This window comes from Ambystoma mexicanum, chromosome 4p (assembly GCF_040938575.1).
Source record: "Ambystoma mexicanum isolate Mex_15411 chromosome 4p, UKY_AmexF1_1, whole genome shotgun sequence".
Lineage (NCBI taxonomy): Eukaryota > Metazoa > Chordata > Amphibia > Caudata > Ambystomatidae > Ambystoma > Ambystoma mexicanum.
In genome coordinates, this window is record NC_090927.1 from 601692597 (window position 1) to 601718139 (window position 25543).

General features: G+C 44.4%; 1 protein-coding gene across 1 annotated transcript in view; it reads right to left on the minus strand.

Annotated features, from left to right (window-relative positions):
* Positions 1-25543, minus strand: part of COL21A1 (collagen type XXI alpha 1 chain) — a 1372657-nt gene that overhangs the window by 94384 nt on the left and 1252730 nt on the right. The window contains exons 27-29 of the mRNA XM_069606149.1: positions 15248-15302; positions 3812-4003; positions 1378-1455 (exon numbers count right to left, since the gene is read on the minus strand). Of these exons, the coding sequence (XP_069462250.1) occupies positions 1378-1455; positions 3812-4003; positions 15248-15302 (325 nt within the window). The remainder of the gene's footprint in view (positions 1-1377; positions 1456-3811; positions 4004-15247; positions 15303-25543) is intronic.

Consider the following 25543-nt stretch of genomic DNA (forward strand, 5'->3'; position numbering starts at 1 on the left):
GGCTTCAAGCATAGCTTGGGCAATATCACATCCCCCATCTTGTTAACACAGTGCATAGTGGTGGTATTTACTGAGGACATGGATAGGCGAAATTCTGATTGATGTTAAGAACTACCAAAATGCTAGATGAACTGCTCAATCCCAGACAGTGGAGGGAAAATGATTTCTCCGGCCTTCCTACCAAATCCTCACTGAAAGATCCTGTGCATGAAGTCCCCATTCCATATTGGAGGATTCCCCCCCCCCGTATCTAAGGTACCTCAATAAACTGAATGTTTGGAGGGAGTCGCAATGCACTTAGCCTGATGGAGAAACCTGAGGTATGGGGGAGATTGCACGTCATCTTGTGGTTTTAGAATGCTGACTCATGTGACTTCGAACGAAGAAGCCAGTCATCGAGGGAGGGAAAGACATGTAACCTCCTCCTGTGCATGTAGACCACAACCACCTCCATTACCACATCATTACTCTTGGTGCTGGAGTGAGGCCAAATGAGAAGACTGAAAACTTGTAAGAAGTAGTTCTCACCACAAAGAAAAAGTACTTATGATGCTTTGGGTAGACAAGGATGTGGAAATACAGATTTGAAGGCAGTACCTGGTCATGCAGCTCCAAACACTGGAGGATCTCTGCGAGAATCACCATCTTGAACCTATCTGTTCAGAAGAGCATGTTAACGAAAATGTATGAGTGAAGTGACAAGTTCCTGAATAACATTCCTGCAATGATTGTGGAATAGAGGAACTGAGGAAGATGGCAACTGTGGCTCCAATAATATATATGGATGATATTGCTTGCACCACAAAAAAGCACCAAGGAGCCATGATGGAGCCGACCTAAGAGCTGCATGCTGTCATCCGATGTCCATCGGAATGTTTTCTGGTCCAGATTGTGTCTAAATGTGATTTCTCAGATGAATAATCTATATTCACTCACTCATCCACTGAACAACTAATTCATTCACACACTCACTCCTTTCATGTCCCAAAGAGAATAGAGTGAAAAAGGTTAAATGAACATTATTTTGCTAATTTTATGTGTGCTCCGGTTTATGAAGATTTCTATATATTAAGGGCATATGGCAGTGCATGTTGACTTAAACAGGTGAGTGGGAACCATTATTGAATCATAATAAATATTGAAGGTATTGTGTCATAATCCACTGTAGAAAACAAATCCATGCTATTAGGCAAATCATTGGACATTTTTATTTTAGAATATTAGCCAATATTTAAAAATTCCCAGCTCTATCATGAAACTAAAATACACCAATTAGATTTTGCAGTCTAAATGAATATCAAAGTAACAAATGTAGAAAAGGTGTGTTTCTCGTTTGGAGAGCGCTCGAGTGTTTATGTTCAAGTTCCCATGACATACCTTGCGATCCCGGTGGTCCTTGCAATCCAGGCTCTCCAGTTCCTTTACTTCCCTTTTCCCCGTTGTTGCCGGGTTGTCCTATAAAACATATAAGCGTGATTTTTGAAAACAAACACAATATGATTAACCAGTTGGAGACTGAACCAATGCAGTAATTACATTTCTTAAGATGCATCTTTAGCAATGGGACCACTGCAGCGAGAAGAATGCAGATTGGACAGGACAGGACTAATGCAAAGTGAATGCAGATCGATAAACTCCAGGTTGTAGTGAAATTAATATCACTGTGTGTTCTCCTCATCTTAAAATGTGCCTGTATTTGGATTTGAATGTAATGAATTTATAAAGCGCCTTTCACCAAAAACGCTATTTCAAAATATTGGAAAATGTTATAATTTACATGGTAATGCAAAAAGAATGACTAAGAAGAACAGTGGTAACTGGAGGGACAGCCCTGAAACCGGCAGAACAATGGGCTGGGAATACTAGGTAAACACAGGGGGTCTGTTCTGACGTATATAGTTCTGTGGACTACTTATTGACTCTAGTAGGCCTGGATTTTTTCTATTATGTCAAAAAGATGCAAAAACACTTTGAATGTGGAAATGCTCATAGATAAATTGAGACAAAAATAGATATCAATCTTACAGCTTTTCATTTATTTTGCTGTTGGGTGCATTTCATAGTCATGCATTAGTAGTTTTTTTTTTAAATATTTGGTAAACATACAATGGTTCACAGATTCAGTGTATACAGGGTAGTTAATTTATAGTCTTAACCAATCCCTAATACAGCTCTTTAAGCAAGATTAATTGCCGATATCCAAAGATAAAACAGGATAGTGCTTTGATAACACTGTGTAACCACCACCTATAGTGACAAGTGATTTACATGTATTTAATACACAACAACAAGAAGAACAGGACCAGGGGCGGAGAAACAGAAATGTGCCCTGCTGCATCAGCCCACTGGGTATCCAGTGATCCCCTCCAATACAAAGCATCAAATGCAAAAGCATCGAATGCAAAAGCCTCCATAAAATGCATTTATTTTGTAGGTAAAGTATTTTTAATTAAAATGGGTTTTAAGGGATAAAATACGGGGATTGGCCGGACCCCCATTACATTTTTTTTTTTAAAGCATTTTTTGATGCATTTTTTTCCGAGGCTGACAGGAAATTGCTGGCCGTAGAGATTTGGAGACTTTTGCAGACAGGGGTTGAGAGGTGATCCACCAACCAACTTATCTATTACAGGCCCGACCAATGTACCACAGGCAAACAAAGCTCCCCTCTGAGCAGAAATGCCTATATGATCCCGACATAGAGCACCTACAAACAGACCTGCGCAGAGAGCTCAGGGTACATTGGTCTGCACTCAATGACATAACAACAAACCTTCCATGCGGTTTTCCCTTTCTCCCCACTAACCTAATCTATCCCTTCACTTTCAGATCTGCCAGAGGATTTGGAAAACATGGAAATGGCATGGTGCACAGGAGCAATTCCAGTCACAACACAATATCATGATGTAGACAATCCAGATACATATCTAGAAGGTTTGGACTACTTTGTACAAATAGCTGAAGCCTTGCATCTTGTTGTTGCTTTTGTTCTTGCTTCCACTGGTCTTTCCTCCTTGGTCCTCTACGCAGCATTCAATCATTTTTTTTTTGACACAAGAAATGTAGCTCATTTGCAAGTCTTTCTCAAACTTCACATACTTTTTTTCCATAGTCACCCAGTCCCACAGCACATTTTTCATTGCCCAGCCTTTTAGGTTTGTTATAGATCCAGGATGTCTTGCATGTTTAGGAACACACAGTGCTGCTACTATTAACTACTGTTCATAATGCTCCACCGAAGTCCCCTTGGAGATCAGAGTTTGACATGGGTGGGCCCGGTGTGCAGAGGTACATAACCCCATTTTCTTTGTTCTGGTATGTTTTCCACCTCTGACACCTGCTCCTACATCTGTGTCTAACACTTTTCTGATATTCATTCCTAAGCCCCAATCTCCCTTTTCAAGAGCCCAATATGTTTGATCTTCAGCCCACAGCTGACATCTCAACACCTCATTCGCCTACATGTTGACCCATCCCGTTGTACATCACATTTCCCCATTAAGCACATCTCTAGTTCACTCTTAATGTTTTAAACTCAGGACTCCCCTCTGTACAACCCCAAATCTTGCCTCCCTGTGCATCCCCATTTGCTCACACATGTATCAGCCAAACTCTCTAGTAGCTCCTAACCCATGGTGAAATGCAGATCTTCATGTCTAACCAGCATAAAATATAAGATCTAATTTTGCCAAGTTGACCCCATTCTACATTCCAATCACAATCAAAAATGTTTTTTGTAATTTATATAAAAAATGAAAGAAGAAATAAAATAACTGCACATGTTACATTTGGTTTAGTATGTTTAACACACCTTTTAACCCGGGGATACCAGGGCTCCCAGGGAGACCGATGGATCCAGGTATGCCATCCCTTCCTGGTGGCCCAGGAAGCCCTCGTGGACCTTCAGAACCAGCAGAGCCAGGCTGGCCCGGAGCACCTTCTTGGGACTGACAGTGATCACAACTTTGTGTTCGTCCAGAATGAATTAACGTTTGCAAATGGTCTGAAAATAAAAAGAAGTGGCATGTACATATTTCTAATCACACTACAGGTTTATATGTACATACAGTGCACACATACTAGGATTAGAATTTGTTTGCAAATACATGTATAATACAGGACTGTTAAAAGATTCCTAACTACGGAATACCATATTCAGGTATAGTAATGAGGTACTTATGGCAATGGCCTGTGCCAACGCAATGCCTATGTTCAGACACCCAATCTACACTTGAGTACAGGTCCGTTATAAATGCCATATCATAGGTGTGCCTCAAAATGGCCTTATTTAAGCATAACAGTTCTGGAAGGAGGGTCGCACTAGGTATTATCAGCCCTGACAAAACAAGATAAAGGTCAGAGCGCAGGACGGGTCTATATCGAAGTTTGCAGCTCCATAACGCCCGGTGTAGCGCAACGGCCCGGTCTATAAAGCTATTATAGCCTGCTTTTTGTATTAAAATTAACATGGTTATGTACGGGTCTGTGGCTAGTGGGTGACTCCACCTGGTACACCTCAAGGAATTGGCAGTGGGTACGATCTGCTTGGCTGCCGGTACAACAGAAATTTTCTGCATGCCCCTATCTTCAGAGCCGGAGTGCTCCTTTCATCCAAACGTCTGCATGTCCTGGTGTTTATTAAACAGGGGTGAGTTGTTAGTGTTAATAGTGTGCCTACATTTTAAGTGTAATTAAAATATCGTATTTTTTAATAGAACCTTGATTGGCCATTTCTTTTATTTTGGTACCAAAGTACTATTGTTGTTCTGGATGCTTCCTTGCTTGCTCACAACCCCCTTGAACAGTGTATAGCCTGCCCTTGGCTCACACTACCCTAAGAGGTGATGGAGCTATACCATTCCTTTTGAACCAGTTTCATCTTTATGATTTAGATCACTAGTGGTTTAGTTGTAGTGTTGGGCTGAGTATGTGTTTAGAAACCCTCTACTCATCCCTGTACTCCTGCAGAGCAATAGTCTGATGGTCACACTGGTGGAAAGTGATATGGATTCAGCTTGGACTGCGCCTACAGCTTAGTCAGCTAAAATCAAACAACTGTGCAGGCAATCTTAGAAACTCTGCCAGGTAATTGTATTGTCTAATAAGGAACTGAACATGGATTCTATGAATGCCTTGGAAGTCATTGCCCTTAGCAATCTTTGTCAGGACAGGGGACTGCCCCATGGCAGTAAGATTAGTATGCATGAAATGCTGAAAAGGCTGCAAGCTTTTCAGGAACAGTGGCGGCCCATAGTTACGAAGGCCCCACAGAATTACCTGAAGTGGTAATGCGCCCCCTACCAGGAGCTTATAGTACTAAAAGCATTTTGTTTCTGCTCCAGTGTTCCGGAACAGGAAAAAGAAAAGAAAACAAAATGGCTGCGGCGGTGGAAGGGAAAACGAAGTCCGTTTTCCCTTTCCAAGGGGGCCATTAAAAACAATAAAAAAAGTAAACAAAATATGGCTGCCATGGAAAGGGAGAAGGGACAACATGTAGTCCCTTCTCACTTTCCATGGTGGACATAAAAAAAGGAAAAAAAGGAAGAAAAGAAAATGGCCTCCATGGAAAGGATAGAAGGGACTACATGTATTCCCTTCTTCCTTTCCATGGCGGCCTGTCGCATATTGGGAGCAGACGCGCTGGAGACAGTAGTGTTTCCACCAGGTTCGCTCCTGAAAAGCAGGTAATTGTGGGGGGGAGGGAGGGAGGGGAAATGTGGGTTAGACGGGGGGTTAGAAGACTTAGCTCATTCCCCGGCGAGGCGAAATGGTTGCCGCCAGCCCTTGTAATGCCCGCGTTCTGAGCCTCCCCATTGGCTGGGAGGCCGCCAACCCCCTCGCTGCATACTAATTTACCATAGAATTGCAACAGTAAATAATAATGTCACCTCCGGCATGACATGAAGGTTTGTGTTCTCTAACAAATACAGTGCCTAGCAGCGTTTTCAGTGAGAAAAAGTGATGATTAACAGTTATGTGAGAAATTCGATTTTTCATGCCATTGCTCCCTGTCTGTCCCTGTTTGAGACTGTTTGTCGACTGACTTGTCATCTTGTGTATCCCATCCTCCCGCCTTCTCAGTCGCTGCCTACCAGCTCTCTTTAGGGTACTGCGCATCTTTCTGTGACTTCATCCCTCATTCTCCATCGGGCCTGCATAGCTCAATACAGCCTTCCTTTTTCTTCTCCTTTTCCTTACAATGTTTGCTACTATCACATCAGTTATTCCATAACACAAGGCACCCTTCCTTTCATACATGCAACCTTGCCAATCTTATTTCTGTCTGCCTCGACCCTTCTAACCTCTCTGCTCTTCATTCTACTCCAATGTCAATTGGTCTACCCAATGCCTGCTCTGTCTGCAACAAATAACAGGCTATTTTCAACACTTTCTTCAACTTTGGTTGCCATTTTCTCTGCATTAGTGAAACATGGATACACCCTCATTATACAGTCAGCTCTTTATCTCTCTTAACCCACTTATTTAAAATATTTCACTGCTCATGCTGGCAGAGGTGGTGGGACTGGTATTCTTTCCACTCATCCTACATCTCTGCTTCTTCTTCTTTGTCATTATCTACTCCATCCTTTCCAACATTTGAGTATCATTATATCTCATTTTCCAAGCCCTTTGCCCTTGCTTTTCCAATTATGTATCGTTCCTCTTCCCCGTCCCTCCTTCTATAATGACCTGGATGCTCTTCTATCATTTCTTCCCCCACTTCTTTTCTATTTTTTCTCCTTGACAACGTCAATCTCCATGTTGATTCTACCTACTTGTCATCTCTTTTCATTGCCCTACTTGTTTCTTTTAACATATTTCAGTCTCTGTCCCCACCCTCTCTTAGGTCCAGTTCTTCATTAGATCAAATCTTTTCCTATGTACCTCCCACCGTTCAGTTCCTCCCTTAGCAATTACTTACTTTCTTCATCAAACTTTTATTTCTTTAACTTGTCTATTTTTCTCACTTCTCTACACACATCTTTCCCTGTTGCAGATGTCTCTCTTCTTTCTACCAATGACGCATTATCCATTATGAACTCTAATTTCATGACAACTCTTGATTCTCTCTATCCTGCCTGCCCTTGTTGCCCCTCCCGTAAACTGCCCCAGCCATGCTAGCCCCCACTTTGCTATCTCAACTCAACTCTATGTTGTACTGAACGGCTATGGAAAAATAAACCATCTTCTGACAAACTTGCTTCACTCTCTTCCTTACACTTCTCTTATGCGTCTTCTTTGCTACTTGAAAAAATTACATAATTCTCTGACCTTGTTCAATCCTAACCCCCTCACCCCATCACCTATTTAGATTTTTCAACTCAATTCTGCCCCCACACTCTTCCCAACCCATCTCTTGCCTCTTCTCTATCTTGTAATGACTTTGCCACTTTCTTTACCAACAAAGTGGCCTTGCTTACTCGTCTCCAACTTTTGCTTCATTTGGCTTCTCTCTCATTCACTATACATATTTCTAACATTGCTCATGCCTTCAAGTTTCATCTTTATAATCCACACCTGTCTTCTCCCATCTCGATTACTGCTCTTCTCTTCTTCTATACCTTTTTGCCACTCACCTTGACCATCTTCTCTCTATCTTTAACTCTTACATTTGTAATATCTGTGGACTTTCTCCTCGCTCACTCAATACTCCCTTTCTTGGTTTCCTGTCTTGACTTGCTTTTGAGTGCTGACTACTACTTCGCTTTCTATGCATGGTTTAAAAGAGCAACCATTGTCTATGTAAACCTATCTTTCACCCTTAATCTCTTTCTGCAATCCCCTTTGCTCTTTTACATTCAGAATCACTCTTTCGCCTCTCTGTCCCAAAGCCACCCTGTGCTCAATCCCACTTGTCTCTTTTCTCCCCAAAAAATTGGAACTCTCTCCCTCTGGAAATAGGATCTTTGAAGACTCCCTCTCTTTTCAGTTCACATCTTAAAAATATTTTGCTCAACTTTTCCTGCTTTTTGACCTGTGTAAAACCAGAGGGTTTTTCACAACCTAGTCCCCATACTTTTGCTTTTGGATCCCGGCCCTGGGGGTGGAAAAGCGAGGGAGGATCATTTGGCTATGGGGTACTTGGGGAATGGGGGTTTAACACCCAATGTAACTGTTTTTATTTCTTTTATTGTAGCGTGTTCTTGCTACTTTTAACTATCTTGACACTGACACCTTTGAATACATTATTTAGTTTGTTGGGACATTGCCGGCTTATGGCACCAGTCCACTTTTTACTTCTGCTTAGTGGGCATTTGCCTGCCTCACTAGGAGTAGCGTTCAACATTTGATGTGCCTGCCAAGTCGCCCGGGCTGGGATCAGAGGTGAGGTCGTCCGTTCGGATTACCACTTTAAATCCTCTTGCCCTAGTGTGCTAGGTATTCTATTGTAATGGGCTAACAGTTTTTATTTCTTTTATTGTAGTGTGTGCTTGCTACTTTTAACTATCTTGACACGGACACCTTTGAATACATTATTTTGTTTGTTGGAACATTGCCGTCTTAACCCCACCAGTCCGCTTTCTACTTCTGCTTAGTGGGTGTGTGCCTACCTCACTAGCAGTAGCGTTCAGCATTTAATGTGCCTGCCACGTCGCCCGCGCATGGGACAGGTGCAGCAGGCGTGCTGCCAGCGTGCCGCCAGCGTGCCACCAGTGTGCTGAATGCAGGCTTAGAGCAAGCCCGCTTGTGCCCGTTCATGCACGGGAGATGCAAGATTCCACCACCCTCAGCTCGGAGTCCACACAGCTGGACCGTGAGACATTGCTATATTTTGCTCCCCCACTACATCCTGGCCCTTGGGTTTCCCTCATATTCTGATGCCCAGTAAATCTAAACAATCCCCTGTCTCAATCCTGCAATGCGGACTAATAAACACTCAGTCCCTTGTAGCTCATGCTATGATCTTCCATGATTTAATAGCCAACAATGATTATGATCTCCCGTTCTTAACCAAGACTTGGCTGACTGAATCTTCTGGTCTGGCCATTGTGAAGGCCATTCCTCCTAAATATGAGCTGGTACACGCAGGTAGAATAGCCACGCATCCTTGGGGTTGGGTGGCTATGATCTATAAAAGTAAATACAAGGTTACCCATATGGTCACTAAACACTCTTTAAAAATTTGCCTGCTAACTCGAGTATGCGTTTCACCTAGTTGTACTCTTACTACCTGGGTGGTATATCGGCCTCCGGGAGCTGACAGTACTTTCTACGCCAAATTTCCGGCTCTAGTCTCAGAGCTACCGATTAAATATCCTGAGCTGATTATCACTGGAGATTTTAATCTTCCTCTCAATCCTACTACTATGGGGCAGGTGGCCAGTTTTATGGCCCTAATGCAGGATCTGGGGCTTCCTCAGTGGGCCACTGAACCCACCCACCAACGTGGGAATATTCTTGACAAGGTCTTTGCACCATTGGCATCTATTACTATGCTACCTCCTTGCCCGGTTATGTGGTCTGACCACTTCTTGGTGCCTTTCTCAATTTCTTTAAAAACCTCTCTGTCCTTCCGGACCAAACCTGCTATTTATAAGCAGAGCTGGCATGGGATATCTAACCCTGATGTGGCTGCTTCCATTCACGCCCATTGTGGTACAGCTACTGGTTGCTCTCTATCTGGTCTTCAGGGCTGCTTTTCAGCAACCACTGACCTGCTGGCTCCAGTTAAACTTTGCAGACAGCGAAGCCGCCCCCCGGAACCTTGTTTCTCAGAGGAGCTTAGAATAAGTAAATTGCGTTGTAGGCAGGCTGAAAGGAAATGGCACCTTAGCTATTCTGAGGAGGCTAAAACTTCTTTCCGCCTTTCTGTCACCGCCTATCACAAAGCTATTATCAACACAAAAAAATCCTATTTTGGTCACATTGTAGAGGGGGTGCTGAATAAACCTAAGACCCTATTTGATCTGTTGCTGGTTCTATGGAACCCTGAAAAAGGGCGTGCTTCAGTGTCTCCCTCACAGGACCTTTGTAACTCCATTTCAGCGTTTTTTGTTAACAAAATATCCACTATCCATGACAATATAAAAGCAGACCTAAACACTAAGTTGGGGTGCCCCTTTGGGAAGCAGCTGGGCACTTGAAACAATAGATAACACAGAAGGATGACAATCGCTGCAAAGGACATGGTATTCTTCACCTCAAATAATTATCAAATTAGTGGAATACCTCTTTGGTCGGGGCTTAACGTATCAAATCCAACCCCATACCACGTCATATTCATGCATGATTAATGTAAATAAATGTCACACCAGCCTTAACATTTTTGGTAAATAATTATTAATGTGATATTTGCACACTTAAGGTTGCATAGAAAAGAACATATATACGCAAATGAACATTTTTTTCATATATCAAACACAAGATATAGTAAAAAGGCATAATAAAAACTTGTGTTATACAATTCCGTTGCTTGAAAGTAGTGGTGAAGAACTGATTTAGAAAAGGTAGTAAAGAAAGTGATTTGGAAAAGATAGTAAAGCAAGTGAACAGAAACACAGTGCTGGAGGGAAGATGGAATGGGGTGAAGAGATATCCACAAGCAGACTATTCTGAATTAAGTCAATGTAGAAGGAAAGAAGGGGAAAAAAAATTACTTTTTTTTTTTTTAATAATTAAAAGTGGAGGGCTTGGTTTCAAAAAATGAAGTCTAAACCAGGTTACCTTACACCAAAAACATTTTTTTAATGAAGATACCAGAGACTTCTCAGTGTATACTTCAAATCCAGTGTATATACACATTAACCCTCTATTCCAAATGTCAGGTTTGCTTAGTTTTCACAAATATAATGTTAAATACAGGTTTGCGAATAATTTAACAAGTCTATCAGTTTTGAGATTCCTACAACTGTGTGGGTTTATGGTGTTGTACTCATACGCTGGAGTCCATGAGATTTAGAAAGGTTGACTCCCTGGGCTCCATGAGAAAAAACCTCATTGGGTCTGCCAACGTGTATTTGGGGAATATACTGTGAGGAAGAAGGAAAGAGACTTGGCTTCTAGACAAACTGTTAAATCCCTGAGGAGGGAGAATATTCCACATGTCCACAATCTAGAAGCAGATTCCCCTTAATGTTGTGCGCGTTTCGGTGGTCATGAACTGTCACCTTCATCAGGGCGGATTCATGGTACCCTAGTGGGGTTGTGGAGCAGTCTCCAAGGTTGTGAGACTGTGCCCGCGTGCTGGTCCCCGTGGCTCCGACGGTCTGGCGGCGGGGTCGTTGAGACACCTGGTGTGTCTGACACTAGGAAGTACTAGACAAATCTTTTTTGGATGCGGATCAATATTTGTGTTGGTTCCCTCATTCAGGCCATTGATAACACAGAGGCATCTACGTCCTCAGATATCAAGGACTGCGGCGAGCCTCTCGCTGCTAACAATGTGTGGTCTACATTTCCCCTCTTCTCTAACTCTGATATACTGGCAGCAAGCCATCGTCTCAAATCAGCATCCCCGGCTGATGCCATACCACTGGCCATCCTACAATATACATCCGCTGAGCTGATTGGTCACATTACGACCACAGTTAATGTTTCCTTTGTCACTGGTCTAATTCCCTCCTCTTTGAAGCATGCATTGGTCATCCCTTTGTTGAAAAAGCCTTCTTTAGATCCTGAGGTTTTGGCCAACTATCACCCCATCTCCCTTCTTCCATTTTTGATGAAGGCCTTGGAAGCTCTTGTTTCTCCCCTTCTATCCAATTTTCTGGAATCTTCCAGTTATTTTGATCCTTTCCAGTCCGTGTTTTGACCTGGGAGAGGGACTGAATCTGTGCTGAACTCAGTACTTGATGACCTGCGGCGCCTGGTGGATCAGGGTGGTGTTGAAGCAGTCCTGTTGTTACATCTTTCGGCTGCTTTCGATAGAGTCAACCATGCTACCCTGATCTCCCGTCTAACTGCGCCAGCCTCTCAGGCCAAGTTCTAAATTGGTTTAAGGCCTTTTTGGCCGATAGATCTCAATCTTTCTCCCTGTCCGCTTTCGCTCTGATGCAGTTCCTCTATTTTGTGGGGTTCTGCATGGTTCGGCACTCTCCCCTATCCTGTTCTACCTTTATATCAGACCCCTTCTGCGTCTCATCCAATCGTACGGGTTCTGCTATTACTCATCCACAGATGACACCCAAATTCTTGTCCACCTCGACCTCACCCAATCTGAGACAGCCAGCCTTCTCAAAAGATGTCTTGAGGACCTGGGGGCCTGCATGTGGACAAACTGGTTAAAGTTGAATGGCAGTAAGACTGAGGTCTTAGTTGTGGGTACTACATCTCCCCACCTATTCTGGACCACTGAGTTCTGACCCTCCTCTCTTGGCCCTCTTCCCACTCCAGTTATGTCGGTCAGAAATCTGGGGGTTAAATTCTCTGCATCCCTCTCCATGGATGAGCAGGTGGCTGTGGTGTGTAAATACGGCCACTTTAAGCTCTGCATTATTCGAAAGGTTCTTCCTTTTATCCCAGCAGCTTGCCAGGCCCCAGTGGTTGCAGCTTTGGTCCTCAGTGTGTTGGACTACTGCAACTCACTCTACCTGGCTCAGCCTTGCTACTTGATTAAGCGGCTACACCTACTGCAGAACGCGGTGGCCAGAGCTATTTTTCCGCCTCCTTTTGGAGCACATATATCTCATTTGCTCAAGAAACTGCACTGGCTTCCGGTAGCAGACCAGATATCCTTCAAGTTCATGTGTATAGTACACTGCGCCTTTTACGGCATCCGAGCGGAATACCTTCAAATTAAATTTCCGCCCTATGTGCCTACTCGATCCTTGCGCTCCCACTCAGCTAACCCGGTAGCTGTTCCCCGCTACTGACTTGCTCGAAAACGAGGATGTGCCTTTTCAGTGGTAGCTGTGAAAGCTTGGAATGACCTCCCTCTTGCGCTACATGGCACTTCTGATCACCTCTCGTTTCGACTACTATTAAAAACGACACTATTTAAAAAAAATTTGCTCTTTCATTTAGATGTCCTCTCACGCTACCAGCGCCAAGATGCCTTAGGGTGTATGTGCGCTATCCAAGTTCTGTTAACATAACATAACATAACAAATGTTGAGACATGGTATCCCCATTTTCTGCAACCCATCTAACCCCTATCGCTGCTTATTTTATAGGAAACTACATCTCCCATAATTCCTCCTCTCTTTACAGTGACAAAACGAATGAGCCGAGGAAGATGAGGAATAAGGCCAGAAGGATTACCCATGCCAACTTGCAATGGTTCTGTCCCTGTAATGATGCCAGGCAGAGGCTTGCAAGTAATCCTAACCATGCACACCTGCCACTTGTTAACACGCCCTGTCTGGTTAAAAGGTGACACACACAGATACACACTGAGCAAGACTGGGTACAAGAAGGAACAGCTCTGTCGGGGCTGATGCGAACAAGGCGAGGGAAGTTGGAAGGCCAAAGAGCTGATCAACCATTGTGGTAATCGAGCGAGAGCCAGGTGAGAGTTTCACACTTTCGGGATGCCTTAAGCATACTTAATCTCAGACCGAGTGAGTGGGAGAAAGAAGCCATCAAGGTACTGGGAAGTAGGCCGTGACCCTCTCGGGTGAACGGCAGAGTTGGGGAGGGGCAAAGCAGGCATTGGAAGTGGCCTTGACTGAAGCATGAAGAGCATTGTTGAAAAGATATCAATTAACACGGCCAGTGAGCTATCAGAGGCAACAAAAGCCTGGTTTGTGTTAAAAAGCAAAAGTGACTAAGTTAAAAGTTGAAGGTTGTGTGTGTGCCGATAAAACGCATAGGTGTAAGGATAATTGCGGAATAGAAAAATGAATGGATACAAAGTAACAGAGTTGTGCTGCGAGGCGAAATCACACATTCAAAATTCTATGTAAAATGAACTGTATGAACGTAGTAAACACAAGAAAGTAACCGGGAGCCTGAAAGAAAGTTGAATAAGTGAAAAGCAAACTATGTGAATGCTGAATATGACAAGAGGGTTAAGCATATGAACTTTGAAAGAAGCCAGAGAAAAGAGAATAAGAAACTACAAGTACCAAGAGGCATTGGCGTTGGAAGATTGGGACTTGTAGAATTGTGTTGAATTAAGTAACTACAAATACCAAGAGGCATTGGCATTGGAAGATTGTGAATTACATCATTGTGTAAAATGAGGTCGAAGTGGTCATGCAGAGGTCTAAGTCAAAACCTGGCAGTTTTGAAAGTCTTTGACAGTGAAAAGACACCCAAGACAGAATGTGGGGAAGGGAACCCCCATGAAGAAAAAGACAGGCAGGAGCCCGTTAGAGGGAAGCCTGTGCAGCAACTGTGTGATTAAGTGGAAAGAGAAAGACAGGCTGAAGCCCCACAGAGGGAAGCCTCTGAAGAACTATGGGAAATTGAGAACGTGAATGTGAAGAGCTCGGCAGTCTCTAGCCCGGCAGGGGGAAGCCTGTGCAGAACTGTATAATAAAGTAAGGAAGTGGAAAGACAGGCTGGAGCCGGAAGAGGGAAGCCCGTGCAGGACTATGGGAAATTGAGAAAGTGAATGTGAAGAGAGAGGCAGGCTCGAGCACAGCGGGAGGAAGCCTGTGTTGAATTGTGGGCAAGTACGAGTCAAAAGTGGAATTTTACATTTGGACGGAGCCTAAGGAAGTGATTGAATTACAAGAATCTTGAAGCCCAAGCCTGAACTGTTAAATTGTACCAGTAACCGAAGTGTGCAGGACTGATAGAACGGTGCCAAACAACTATCCCTTTTTGGAAACTCTCTAGACCCTGTGATGTTGAATATGGGGAAGGGAGTTATGATTTAAGCCATTCTGACATTTCTTTTGAGACACTATTTTTCTTTTGTATTCCCTTAGCACACTTGTCATTTAGAACGAGTGGAAGTGTAGGTTTCTTATTCTAAGACTTTTTATGTTGACTAGACTGACTTGGACGTATTTGTTATTTATTTAATGGTAGAGATTACTCCCATTCTAGATTTAGGGCCAGTTAGGAATTCTACCAACCCAACCAAAATACTAAACAAAGGTTTTCAAAACGTTTATACATTGTGTCTGTGTCTAATATGGATACCATGCCTTCCTCACATACCCCAGTCTTTCCATTATTGTATTTCTTGTGTTCTATTGCTTTATCATTTGTCCAATTGATTATTTGTGCCGCCTTCTTGTGTAACTAAGGCCTTGGTGATAGTGCTTTATAAATCTAAAAAAACACAAATAGTGAACCAACCATTGACCTGCAAACTCTCTATTTCACTCTATATATTACAAATGCTATTACATACCTCTCAACACCGCTGTGCACACCTGTCTGATAAATTCTTCTGAAACTTCCCTTCCCTGTAACAAACATATTGGTATTAGGCTTTAGATTATAGATTCAACCACTTAAAAATACATATGAGACATATGTTATAAGCACTAACTAAGAATAGATGTGGTGACACTTGAACGCATCATAAAATAGCAAATTGCTTACCTTCAGAAATGCTCTTTGTGATAGAGCCAATGATTCTTCCTACAGATTCATCACCTTTGAAATCCCATTCAGGCACATTCTGGACTGGAAAATCTGAAAACAACTACTGTGTTGTGGTGTGCAGCTCTGAGTTAAGCTCGATCATGGCTACTTTGCGCCAGATGTGAAGTTGTCTGTGTCCAGAAAGACACACACACACAAACACACACACACACACACACACACACAGACACACACACACACGCCCAAACACACACCCACCCCCAAAGTCATCTGTAACCACAAGAAGAAACAGCTTAGCTGTCCTAAATAGGGATTTCAAAAATTCTAATTGTATCTCAAGCATTGGATTTAGAGGGGTAGAAAGGATGGCACTGAGGAATCTGTGTGAGGAATCATTGTATCATCACAAAGTACATTCTCAAAGGTAAACAATTTGTGGATCCATTACTCATACATGTTCCTCATCTGTGATGGGTTCTTAAGGCCATGACAGACAGAAGGTGTGTAGAAGAGCGGGATCACATCTCTTTAAAGAAGGGAGTTTTGCAGCACTAGCCTCCTAACCCTGGCATCTACCCAAGCTAGCAAATGCAGTAATTACGTCTTGTGAAGGTGTGCAAGGAAGTCCATGTACATCTTGACAAATGTCTACTAAAAGAACACCCTTATGTAAGGCAGAAGTAATCGACAGTCCTTGGATGACTAAACCGAAATGCACTCTAAAACCTCTTTTCCAGCTAGTTGTTTTGATGCACATCATGGACAACCATGAAATGGCCTGTAAGGAAATGGTCTTGTCTTTTCAAGGGCCTGTAAATCCAATATAATGTTGGTTGTCAATACAATTTATGTTGGTTCTCGGCAAGCAAACCTTCAGGGTCAGACTGAGGTCCAACCTGCAAACCTTTCCTCATATTGTTGTGTGAAAAGGCTTACATTTTCTCAAACCAGATCACAATTTTAAAAAACCAATTTAAAAAAAAACCTTTCCTCTGCCTTCGACAGATGAGATGGAGGTAAGAAAACTGGAAAATACATCTTTTGCAGGCAATGCAATTTGGATTCAGCTTTAGGGAAAAACAAAGGCTTCACCCCTGAAGGCAACTTTCTCTTTTGATGTTAAAATGATAGGCAAAAATACACGGCCTGCAGATTATAAATGGTTCTTGCTGAAGTTAAGGCCACAATAAAGGAAACTGTAAAAAATGATTGTCTCAAAAGGAGCTAACATCAGATAGGCAAATATCAAATTTAAATTCCAAGGAGGGAACGCAAAGGGTTTTGGAGGAACTGCATTGGGCGGGCCTTTATGAAACTTTAGCTTTATCAGAACTGCAAAAAAAAGAACCTTGCTACAGTGTCATTTTGAAAATACCATGTGCTGCCAAATAATCCTTAACTGTACTAATGTGAGTCCTGGTTTTACCAATGGAAGGAAAAACTCCAGAATCAAACCATTGGTCATACAAAGGGGGCAATACCCCTTTTACAGCCCCAACTTGTGAACTTCGATCAGCGATAAGGATATACAGACTTAATGGGCTACTTGCAGAGAGCATCACACCAAGAACCTCCTAAAGGAAATGTGCCTCAAATGATGAGTAGCAAACCATGTAGGTTCAGTTTCCTGGCATTGGGGTGAAGCTCGCTACTACTAACCAGTGCCAGAAAATCATCCCTCCAAAGGATTCTTCAGGAAGGGAAAAGCAACATGTCAAGAAAGACTCAATGCCAAACCTTTGGTGCCGGAGTGATCACGTTAATTTGTTTTCACTCTGCTTCTACCTTCTCGTCATGAAAGGAATCAGTGGGAACAGAGGGAACCCTTGCGCAGGTTGAACCCTTCTACCAGTACATTCCCTGGAGCCCCACACACCATGTAACTCAGTGAAGCTGAAGGCCTTGCACTTTTCTTTCAGTTAGACGCAAACCAATCACTCTGGAGAAGCGCCCCCTCTGTGGTCAAGATTTCCTCCAAAATGTTCCTGTTCAGCTCTGACGTGTGAGAGGTTCCCTAAAGACAACTAACCATGTCCAGTTGATATTCCACACTGCCAGTGATGGTGAAGCTGTCAATGTCACCTTGTTGTCAATCATCCAATAGTGAGCCTGGTGCCCTTTTTGAATGGCCCAACACTGTCGTCCTTGCTGATGCAGTGTATGGCAGTGCTGTTTTCTTCACCAACAGCACTGTGTGACTTGTTTACTGTCAAACCGCTGATTGATGGTAAGAACAACTGCAAGGCTAGATGAACTGTCCTGATTTTCATTTTCCAAGTTAAAATGGAAGGACTTCTCCTTGATCAGTGAACGACCCAGCAGTGGTCCTCCCTATCCCATCAAGGATGCACCTGTTACCACAGTGGCAGTTGGCCACTGAGTCAGAATGGCCCCCAAAGGAGTTTCATCATCGATCCCTAGCAATGCAGGTCCTTGCAGACATATGGAGGGGCCAGGCTAATAACCATAGTGTCCCCATTGAAGTGGAATACTGGGATCACAAAAGGCCACTGCAGCAAATGCGTCCACAGTTGCAGGATGCCGTGAGCGTCTGGAACCTGACTGTCCATTTTCCCTGCTGCTGCTCGGCCTGATGGGGCTATCCATGTCTACGCCTTTTAGGTGGGAAAGAGTAAGGATGTTACCATATTCTGCCAGATTAAAATGAAGATGATGGGGCGGAGAAAGTCCAAAGACACAGCAGTCTACAGGGATGCTTTACATCACAATCTTCTATGTTGTCATTGGCCTTTGTTCTCAACAGGTGTAATCCTTCAAAAGGCATAGACAGCAGTTTTGCCTGAATGTCCTGGGTTAAACTTGCTGTACTCATTTACAAGTGCCTTCGTAGAACTGCTCTAGTGCCCACAGCCTGGCCCACATATTCATTAGTGTCCAGACCTGTTTGCAACATGTTTCTTAACTCATTTTGCTGTCATGAACCATCTGTTGGAAAGATCCCTGCAGATATGGAGACATGTTTTGACCAGCAACTCTAGCCACTACTTGGCAAATATGCTTTTGACTAGCCATTGTGCAGGGTGCATTCTGGGTACAGAGAGTGAAACTGTGCAACCACAGTCCTTTCCACCCCCACGTGCCAATCAATTTTGTACAGCCTATTGGGTACATTTTTAGGAAGGATATTGGTCTAGTGCCTGCCCTTGCCACATGTGCCACTAAACTCTCATATGCGGAATAAATGGTCAGATGTGACTGCACTGCATTTATGAGCAAAATCTTTGTTAACCGCTGGTGCAGAGGGAGGCCTGTTCCATGCCACCATCAACCTATCTGTCAGGGCTCCAATAAAATGGGAAAAAGGCACGTTGCTAACTTTTGGCTGAAAAATGGCCATCAAGACATATGTTTTCATCTTCTCTGATGATACCGCTAAGCCTTGCGAGTCCACCACCCTAGCTGTCACAGACCTAAAAGTTCCAAAGTCCAGTCCTAGAATGTATATGTTTGAGATGGCTATCTCTGATCCCTCCAGAGTGGTATCCTGTTCACCTGTTTTCCAAAATGCATGAGCCAACTGCATTCTTATCTCTGTGAACTTCCTCTCGCAGTAGAATCCTAACAGCTATGGCACAGTGCAACTGTGCTGTTTGCAACTGCAGGTGCAAATGTTCAAGTGAGCATAGTTCATGTCACCACTGTATTCCTCTGAGCCAGAATGCAACTTGAAAACCTCTTGTTTATCTTGATTTCCAGAAGAACAGGCCACCAGAACCAAACCGTAGCCAGCACACCATGATCTGGCCTGTTCATGAAAGATCCATGCAGGAATGAAGAGTGAGGCTTCTTGGGTGGGTGAAGGGCGTAAGTTATTTAAGTGTTATGAAGCAGCTGTGCCTGCCAGATTAGTGGAAAGGAAGACTACGCTGCTGGATCCCTATGGTCTCTTTGAGTAGGCCATTATTTGAAGGCACCAGCAAAGCTTTACCATCAGATGGGCCTTGACAGCTAAGGCGTCCTCACAACATTCTTTGCTTAGGCATTTTTTGTGTTTCCTAAGGTCAGACCATGCAGTGACACAGACTCCCTGTAACATAGGAATGTTGGACACTGGATATGAACTTTACTCCCGATCAGAAAGTTGCATCCATTCAAACTATAGTCATCAACCCAATCACTGGTTGATGCCATGTTCAGACATTACTGGGCTGTTTCCAGGGCACACGTTCAGATGACAATTCTTCTCAGACATCCCAGACATCACAAAAGTAGCGATTCACAGTTTCTTTGGATTCTCCTGCCCTTGCCTTACAATGTAGATCGAGGGCATGACATAAACGGCCAAGTCCTGCTCCTTCCTCAAAAATGGAGTGAGGTTTCACTACGCAACTCCTCTGTGCAACTTTTAATGTGGGTGCCCACTTAGGCCTCCTATGGATTCCACAGGCTGAACCCCACAATTCGAAAATCTTGGTAAACAGCCACCAGTTTGTAGGAAACTGCTACTGGTACAAGGAGACTTGCAGCAGGGACTTAGTATCTTTGTGGAAATCTAATCCAGAAACACCATGAGGTTCCCAGGGTTACACACAATGGTTAAATCCCTGCAGAGGCCCCTAATCAGGACTCATCATTAAACAAGCATTGCTTGATTGATTATATATAATGTGCCTATACACAGTGTGCAAAGCCAATCGTTTATTTTAAATTTTGTAGGCACCAGGGTACAAGGAGGTGAGTGCAATATTTCAAGAGAGGATGCAAGAAGGGATGCAGTTGTGCAAGAGAATGAGAAGGGGAATAGAGCACAAGAGGAACAGATTGACCGAGGGTGCCATCAACGATGAGAAGAAGTAAACATGAACCAGAAAGGGTAAGAGAAAAGGAGAGGCTGTGAGAGGAAGGTTGAGAGAAAAAGCGTGGTGACCAAATGTAAGAATTGGAGAAGAAGTACTAAGCGTGAGAGTGATATGTTCAAGGTTGCCAGGACAAGAGGGAGAGCAAGGGCGTAAGCAGAAAAGGTGAAAGGAGAGAGGGAGACAGCCCAGAGTGATAGTGACAATGCAGAGAGAGACACCAGAGAAAGAGAGAGAGAGAGGCAGCACAGAGAGAGAGAGAGAGAGGCAGCGCAGAGAGGTAGAGGGGCAGCACAGGGAGAGAAAGAGGCAGCTCGCAGAGAGCGAGACAGTGCAGAGAGAGAAAGTGCAGAGAAAGAGGTAGCCCAGAGAGAGAGGCAGTGCAGAGTGAGACCGCACAGAGAGGGAGATCAAGCAGCGAGAGAGATAGTTTAGAGAGGGTGCCATCAAGAATAAGAAGGAGACACATAAAAGGGTGAGAGTGTGAGGGCAAGAAAAAAGGGGGTGTGAGAGGAGGCATGAGAGAAAAAGGCTGTGAGCAAAGCCAAGAGTTGGAGAAGATGGAATGCAGTTGCAAGAGGAGTTAACGTCAAGGGTGCCAAGGTGACAGTGGGAGAGGAAGGTCATAAGGAAGAAAGTTGAAAAGAGTCACATTGCAGACAGAGAGAGAGAGTGAGGCAGTGCAGAGAGAGAGTGACACCAAAGGGAGTGACATAGAAGAGAGAGTGGCAGTACAGAAAGAGAGTGACAGAGCAGTGAGAGACATTGCAGAGAGAGTATGACAGCGCAGAGAGAAAGAGATTGCAGAGAGTGAGACTGCAGAGAGAGAGAGCACAGAGAGAGAGAGACAGCGCAGAGAGAAACAGTGCAGAGAAAGCACAATGCATCTATCAAGTTGATTTATTTATTATTTATTTATTTTGATATTTGTAATGCGCACCGAACCCAAAGACACCTGGCTGCTGGATTACATAGGCTTGGAGGTTCAAATGGTTACATACATAGGTATTTTACGTAGGAGAAGGTGTAGATAGTTGCAGATGTAACTGATAGTAAACATGAGCATAAGACTTCAGTTAGTCACAGCATATGTGGTATTTAGAATGGAAATACGTTGAGACAGGTTTCCAGGTGCAGAAACAAATTGCACAAATTCCGTTCCTCTGGAAAACTTGAGAGAAGAGCCAGGTTTTGAGGCCTTTGTGGAAGGACCAGAAGGATGGATATGATTTTAGCGCTAGGAGAAGGGTATTCCATTGTTTGGCCGCAATCACAGGGAAACTGCTACCTGCAGATTTCTGACATTTGTATCTGGGGATGGCGAGAATGTTCGTGTAGACAGAACGGCTAGGTCTGTTGGATTGGGCCTTGGTAATTTGTCTGTATAAATTAGTCGGGGCTCTATTTGATAAACATTTGTCGGTTAGGGATGGAGTTTTGATGCGTTCTCTGACCGGGAGCCAGTTGATATTTCGTCTAGAAGAGGAGATGAGGTATTTTTTTGGGATTTTGAATGCTGCTCTTATGGCACTATTCTGGATGGTTTGTAGTTTGTTTATATTGCATGAGTTGGAGCCTGCAAAGAGAGAGTTACAATAGTCAATTCTGAACAGTGTTAGGGCTCTCGCAAGTGTGATTTCATTGTCAGTGGTCAGAAAGGGCCTGCAGGCATTGATCAGTTTAGTGATATATGCTGCAGCCGATGCAATTGCATCTACCTGTCTCGTTAGTGAGAGTGAGGGGTCTTGGTATACTCATAGGGTTTTTAACTCTTTGGGCAAAGTGATGTTACCATCAATGGTGAGTTTGTTTAGCTGAGGATGTGCACCAAAAAGGAGCACTTCCATTTTCTCATCATTTAGGCACAGCTCATATTGTGCCATCCAGGCCGGAATGGTTTGGTAAGTTTTGCTCACTATGATAGAATCTGTTTTGGTGTTGTCTGCGTAGTTGTTGTAGGTGACACTCAATTTGGTCAAAGTGGCTTTGTAAAAGCAAGGAAATATCGAGGCTGAGTACCACAAAAGGAAATACAACAAACATGGGCTATAAAGATTCACAGATCTTTTAATCTACTGTACAGTTACAAAGAAACAGAAAATACAGATAGCTATCTGGCTCACAATCCATCACAATGAGTACCAGCCCTTCAGAGTGAGGAGTGAGAGTGCTGGACATATGTGGACATTCAGCTTTTTATACAAATTCAGTAATATTGTCCAGCCCCTCTACAGGTTAATAATCTGTGGTCTAGAGTTTGTGCCAAGTTCACTTATGGCTCATACAATAATATGCACATGGATTACATAGGTTTGCATCTCCAACAAGTTACAATGGCAGAGTGTATTCCTAGATTTAGCAGTAAGCCTTAGCACATATCCCTTCACAATGCAGTTCTACCAGTGTCCACGCTCGACATTTGCATTACATTGTCCTCAATGTGTGTTCGTGGATGAAGCTTGTTAGTGCAGACAACCCTAGACCACAAGTCATGCTTGGGGCAAGGTCTCATTACCTAGTTTAAACATTCGGCCCTCGGACAGTCTAACCATTAACTAGATTCAAAAGGTCGGGAAGGCTCGGTTACAAGTTGGAAACACAATCCACCATTTTAGAACACAGACTCACATATGAACAGAAATCAAAATGGCAGATGATCCTAAAATGGCGACGAAGTCGATCTAAAATCCGAACTTTGCAACACGGTTTCCTTCGCAGAGCGACTAGGCTTAGGCCAATATATATCAGAAGGTGGCACAATATGATTTCCTTGGTGAAGATATTGTAGAGTGTTGGTGAAACATATGACCCTCGAGGCACTCCACAGGTGACTGGTGGTGGGGGCGGCTGCAGCGGTGAACACTCTCATTGTGTGGTTGGACAAAAAGGACTCTATCCATGTAATGGCTTTGGTTGAAATGTGGGCAGCTAAGGTGAGGCGCTCGCTACCACTCACTACACACCCCCAATTCCACATACAAGAGCAGCTCTCAAGCACTCCCAAATACACCACAACTGCCCTACTCCACCCACTATTGCACCCTCTTTCTCAAACCCATTACCACACTCGCCGAGAATCATCCACCCCAGAATACACCACACCCACCCTGCAGCACCCACCATTGCACCATCAATCTCAAACCCATAACAAAACTCACCCGGAATCATGCACACACACTACCTCTCACGACAAACCCTTCCACTCACATACACATGGAGCTCTCAGACCCTCCAGAACACTCCCCATCCGCATTTCCTCCTCCACCCTTGCACCCTCTTTCCCGAACCCAGTACTGCACACACCCAGAATCCCTAGCATACACACCCCCTATCACCACACAATACACTTCTCTCATACACATGGCTCTCTCAGACATACCATTTTACACCCCACCCTACCTACATCCTCGACCCTTGCACCATCAGTCCTGAACCCACATCACCCCCCAAATCCTTCTCACCTCTGAGCCATCCATTTGAATCCCACACACATACCAACCCATCGCCACCACCACTCACCACATACCCTCCAAATCGCTGACCAGATGAGCTCTCTGGCCCACCTTGAGTTGCCCACTGCATACTCCCCTAACAACTACTGGCTCTGGCTTGCTTCCAACCCCCAAACACTCTTTTCCACCCTCCCTCACTGAGACCCCTCAGCTTCCTACTTCTTCTCAGTGCTGACCATCCAACATTAAGACCATAGTGGCACTCTGCCGCACCCAGAAACAACAAATCCCTGCATGCTCTCTTCAACACCATCCCACTCACTTCTTGCCTCTTTTCGCCCCTCTCCACTTACCGAGACAAAAGGCCTCCCCTTCCGAAAGCATCCCACTGCCCAGAGTCCAACTCTCAGATCAGAGGAGCTCTCCGGCACTCCGAAAACACAGCCCCTTTGCCAGTTCAACCCTTGCTTATTCTTTTGGAAACACACCTTGCACCTCTCTCACTGCCCCTCGGTCCCAAGCCCCCCTAGCCAAACCCAGAGACCACCACATATCAGCCTTAGCCACTCTCTCACATGACAGTAGGCTCCCCTCTATCCAACTGCCCTCCTATCCCCCAGCACCCTCCAAACAGACACCCTCTCTCACACACACTCTCAACCTCTCCACACTCTTGCCACAACCAACCGAGAGGAATCCCAGGGGTGTTGTGAAAGCTTAGGCCCCACCCCTCCACTGTCTAGCTCTGCCTCTGCCTCCCTTGTCATACCACTCAACACTTGGCAAGCATTGCCCACCTACTTACCACCATCTCCATCACACCGACCACCCCCAAATGGCCTACCCTGGCAACCCCCTTCCCTACCCTGAGCGGGGCGCATCTTGCCCTTTCCTGGACATGGACTAAACTCAGAGGTGGATGATGACCCTCGCCCTCAACCCTGCACGGTTCACCTGCCCTACACATCTCGATCCACTTCCTCTGTCTTACCCCCACTTCCACGTCCCCTCTAACACCTCTGCCTCCCACCCCCTCTTTGCAAGCAGCATCCCCCTTCCCTCTCCTTCAACCCCCATTCTCCCCCCTTCCCAGCCCCTGTGCACTATCCCGTAAGAACGTCTAGCCAGACTCCTCTGAACAACCCACCGTCTCTCACTACCACACCTCAACCCTCTGCACCTTTCGCTACCACCTGAACCACCCTTCCATGTCCCTAGTGGGAGACAGGCATGGCATCAAGGGAGACACAGGGCCTCATTACGAGTTTGGAGGCAGCCATGGTGCTGTTAGCACCATGGCTGTCTGCAAACCGGGCTCCATTACCGGGTTCCTTCAATGAGGAATAACCGGGTCATCCCAACATTGGAGGACCCGGTAATTCCTCCTTGAAGGAACAATTCCCCATTCCCATTTCAGCCCCCATAGGGCTCAATGGGAATGGGGAGGGAGGTAATCACGGGCACATTACAAATGGCCCATTATTACCTCCCACTTCCCCTCGCGGGACCCGGAAAGGGAACCTCGTAATCAGCGCTCCCGTAATGAAGGGTGCCTGTCCCGTACCGGCACCCTTCATTACGGGACTGCAAGGGTCATAATGAGGCCCACAGACTCAAATGGGTTTGTTTGAAAACCTTTATTTACTAACAATAATAATAAATTTGCATTTATACAGTGCTACGCACCCTCAAGCCTCTGAGCGCTGCTTATTATTTATTACCCACAGTGTGTGGTGCTCATTTATCAACTACTTACAAGGGGAGGAAACCCGGTATACTAATGACCAATACAAAATTAGCAGTGTATGCTTTGTCTATATCCGGGAGGAT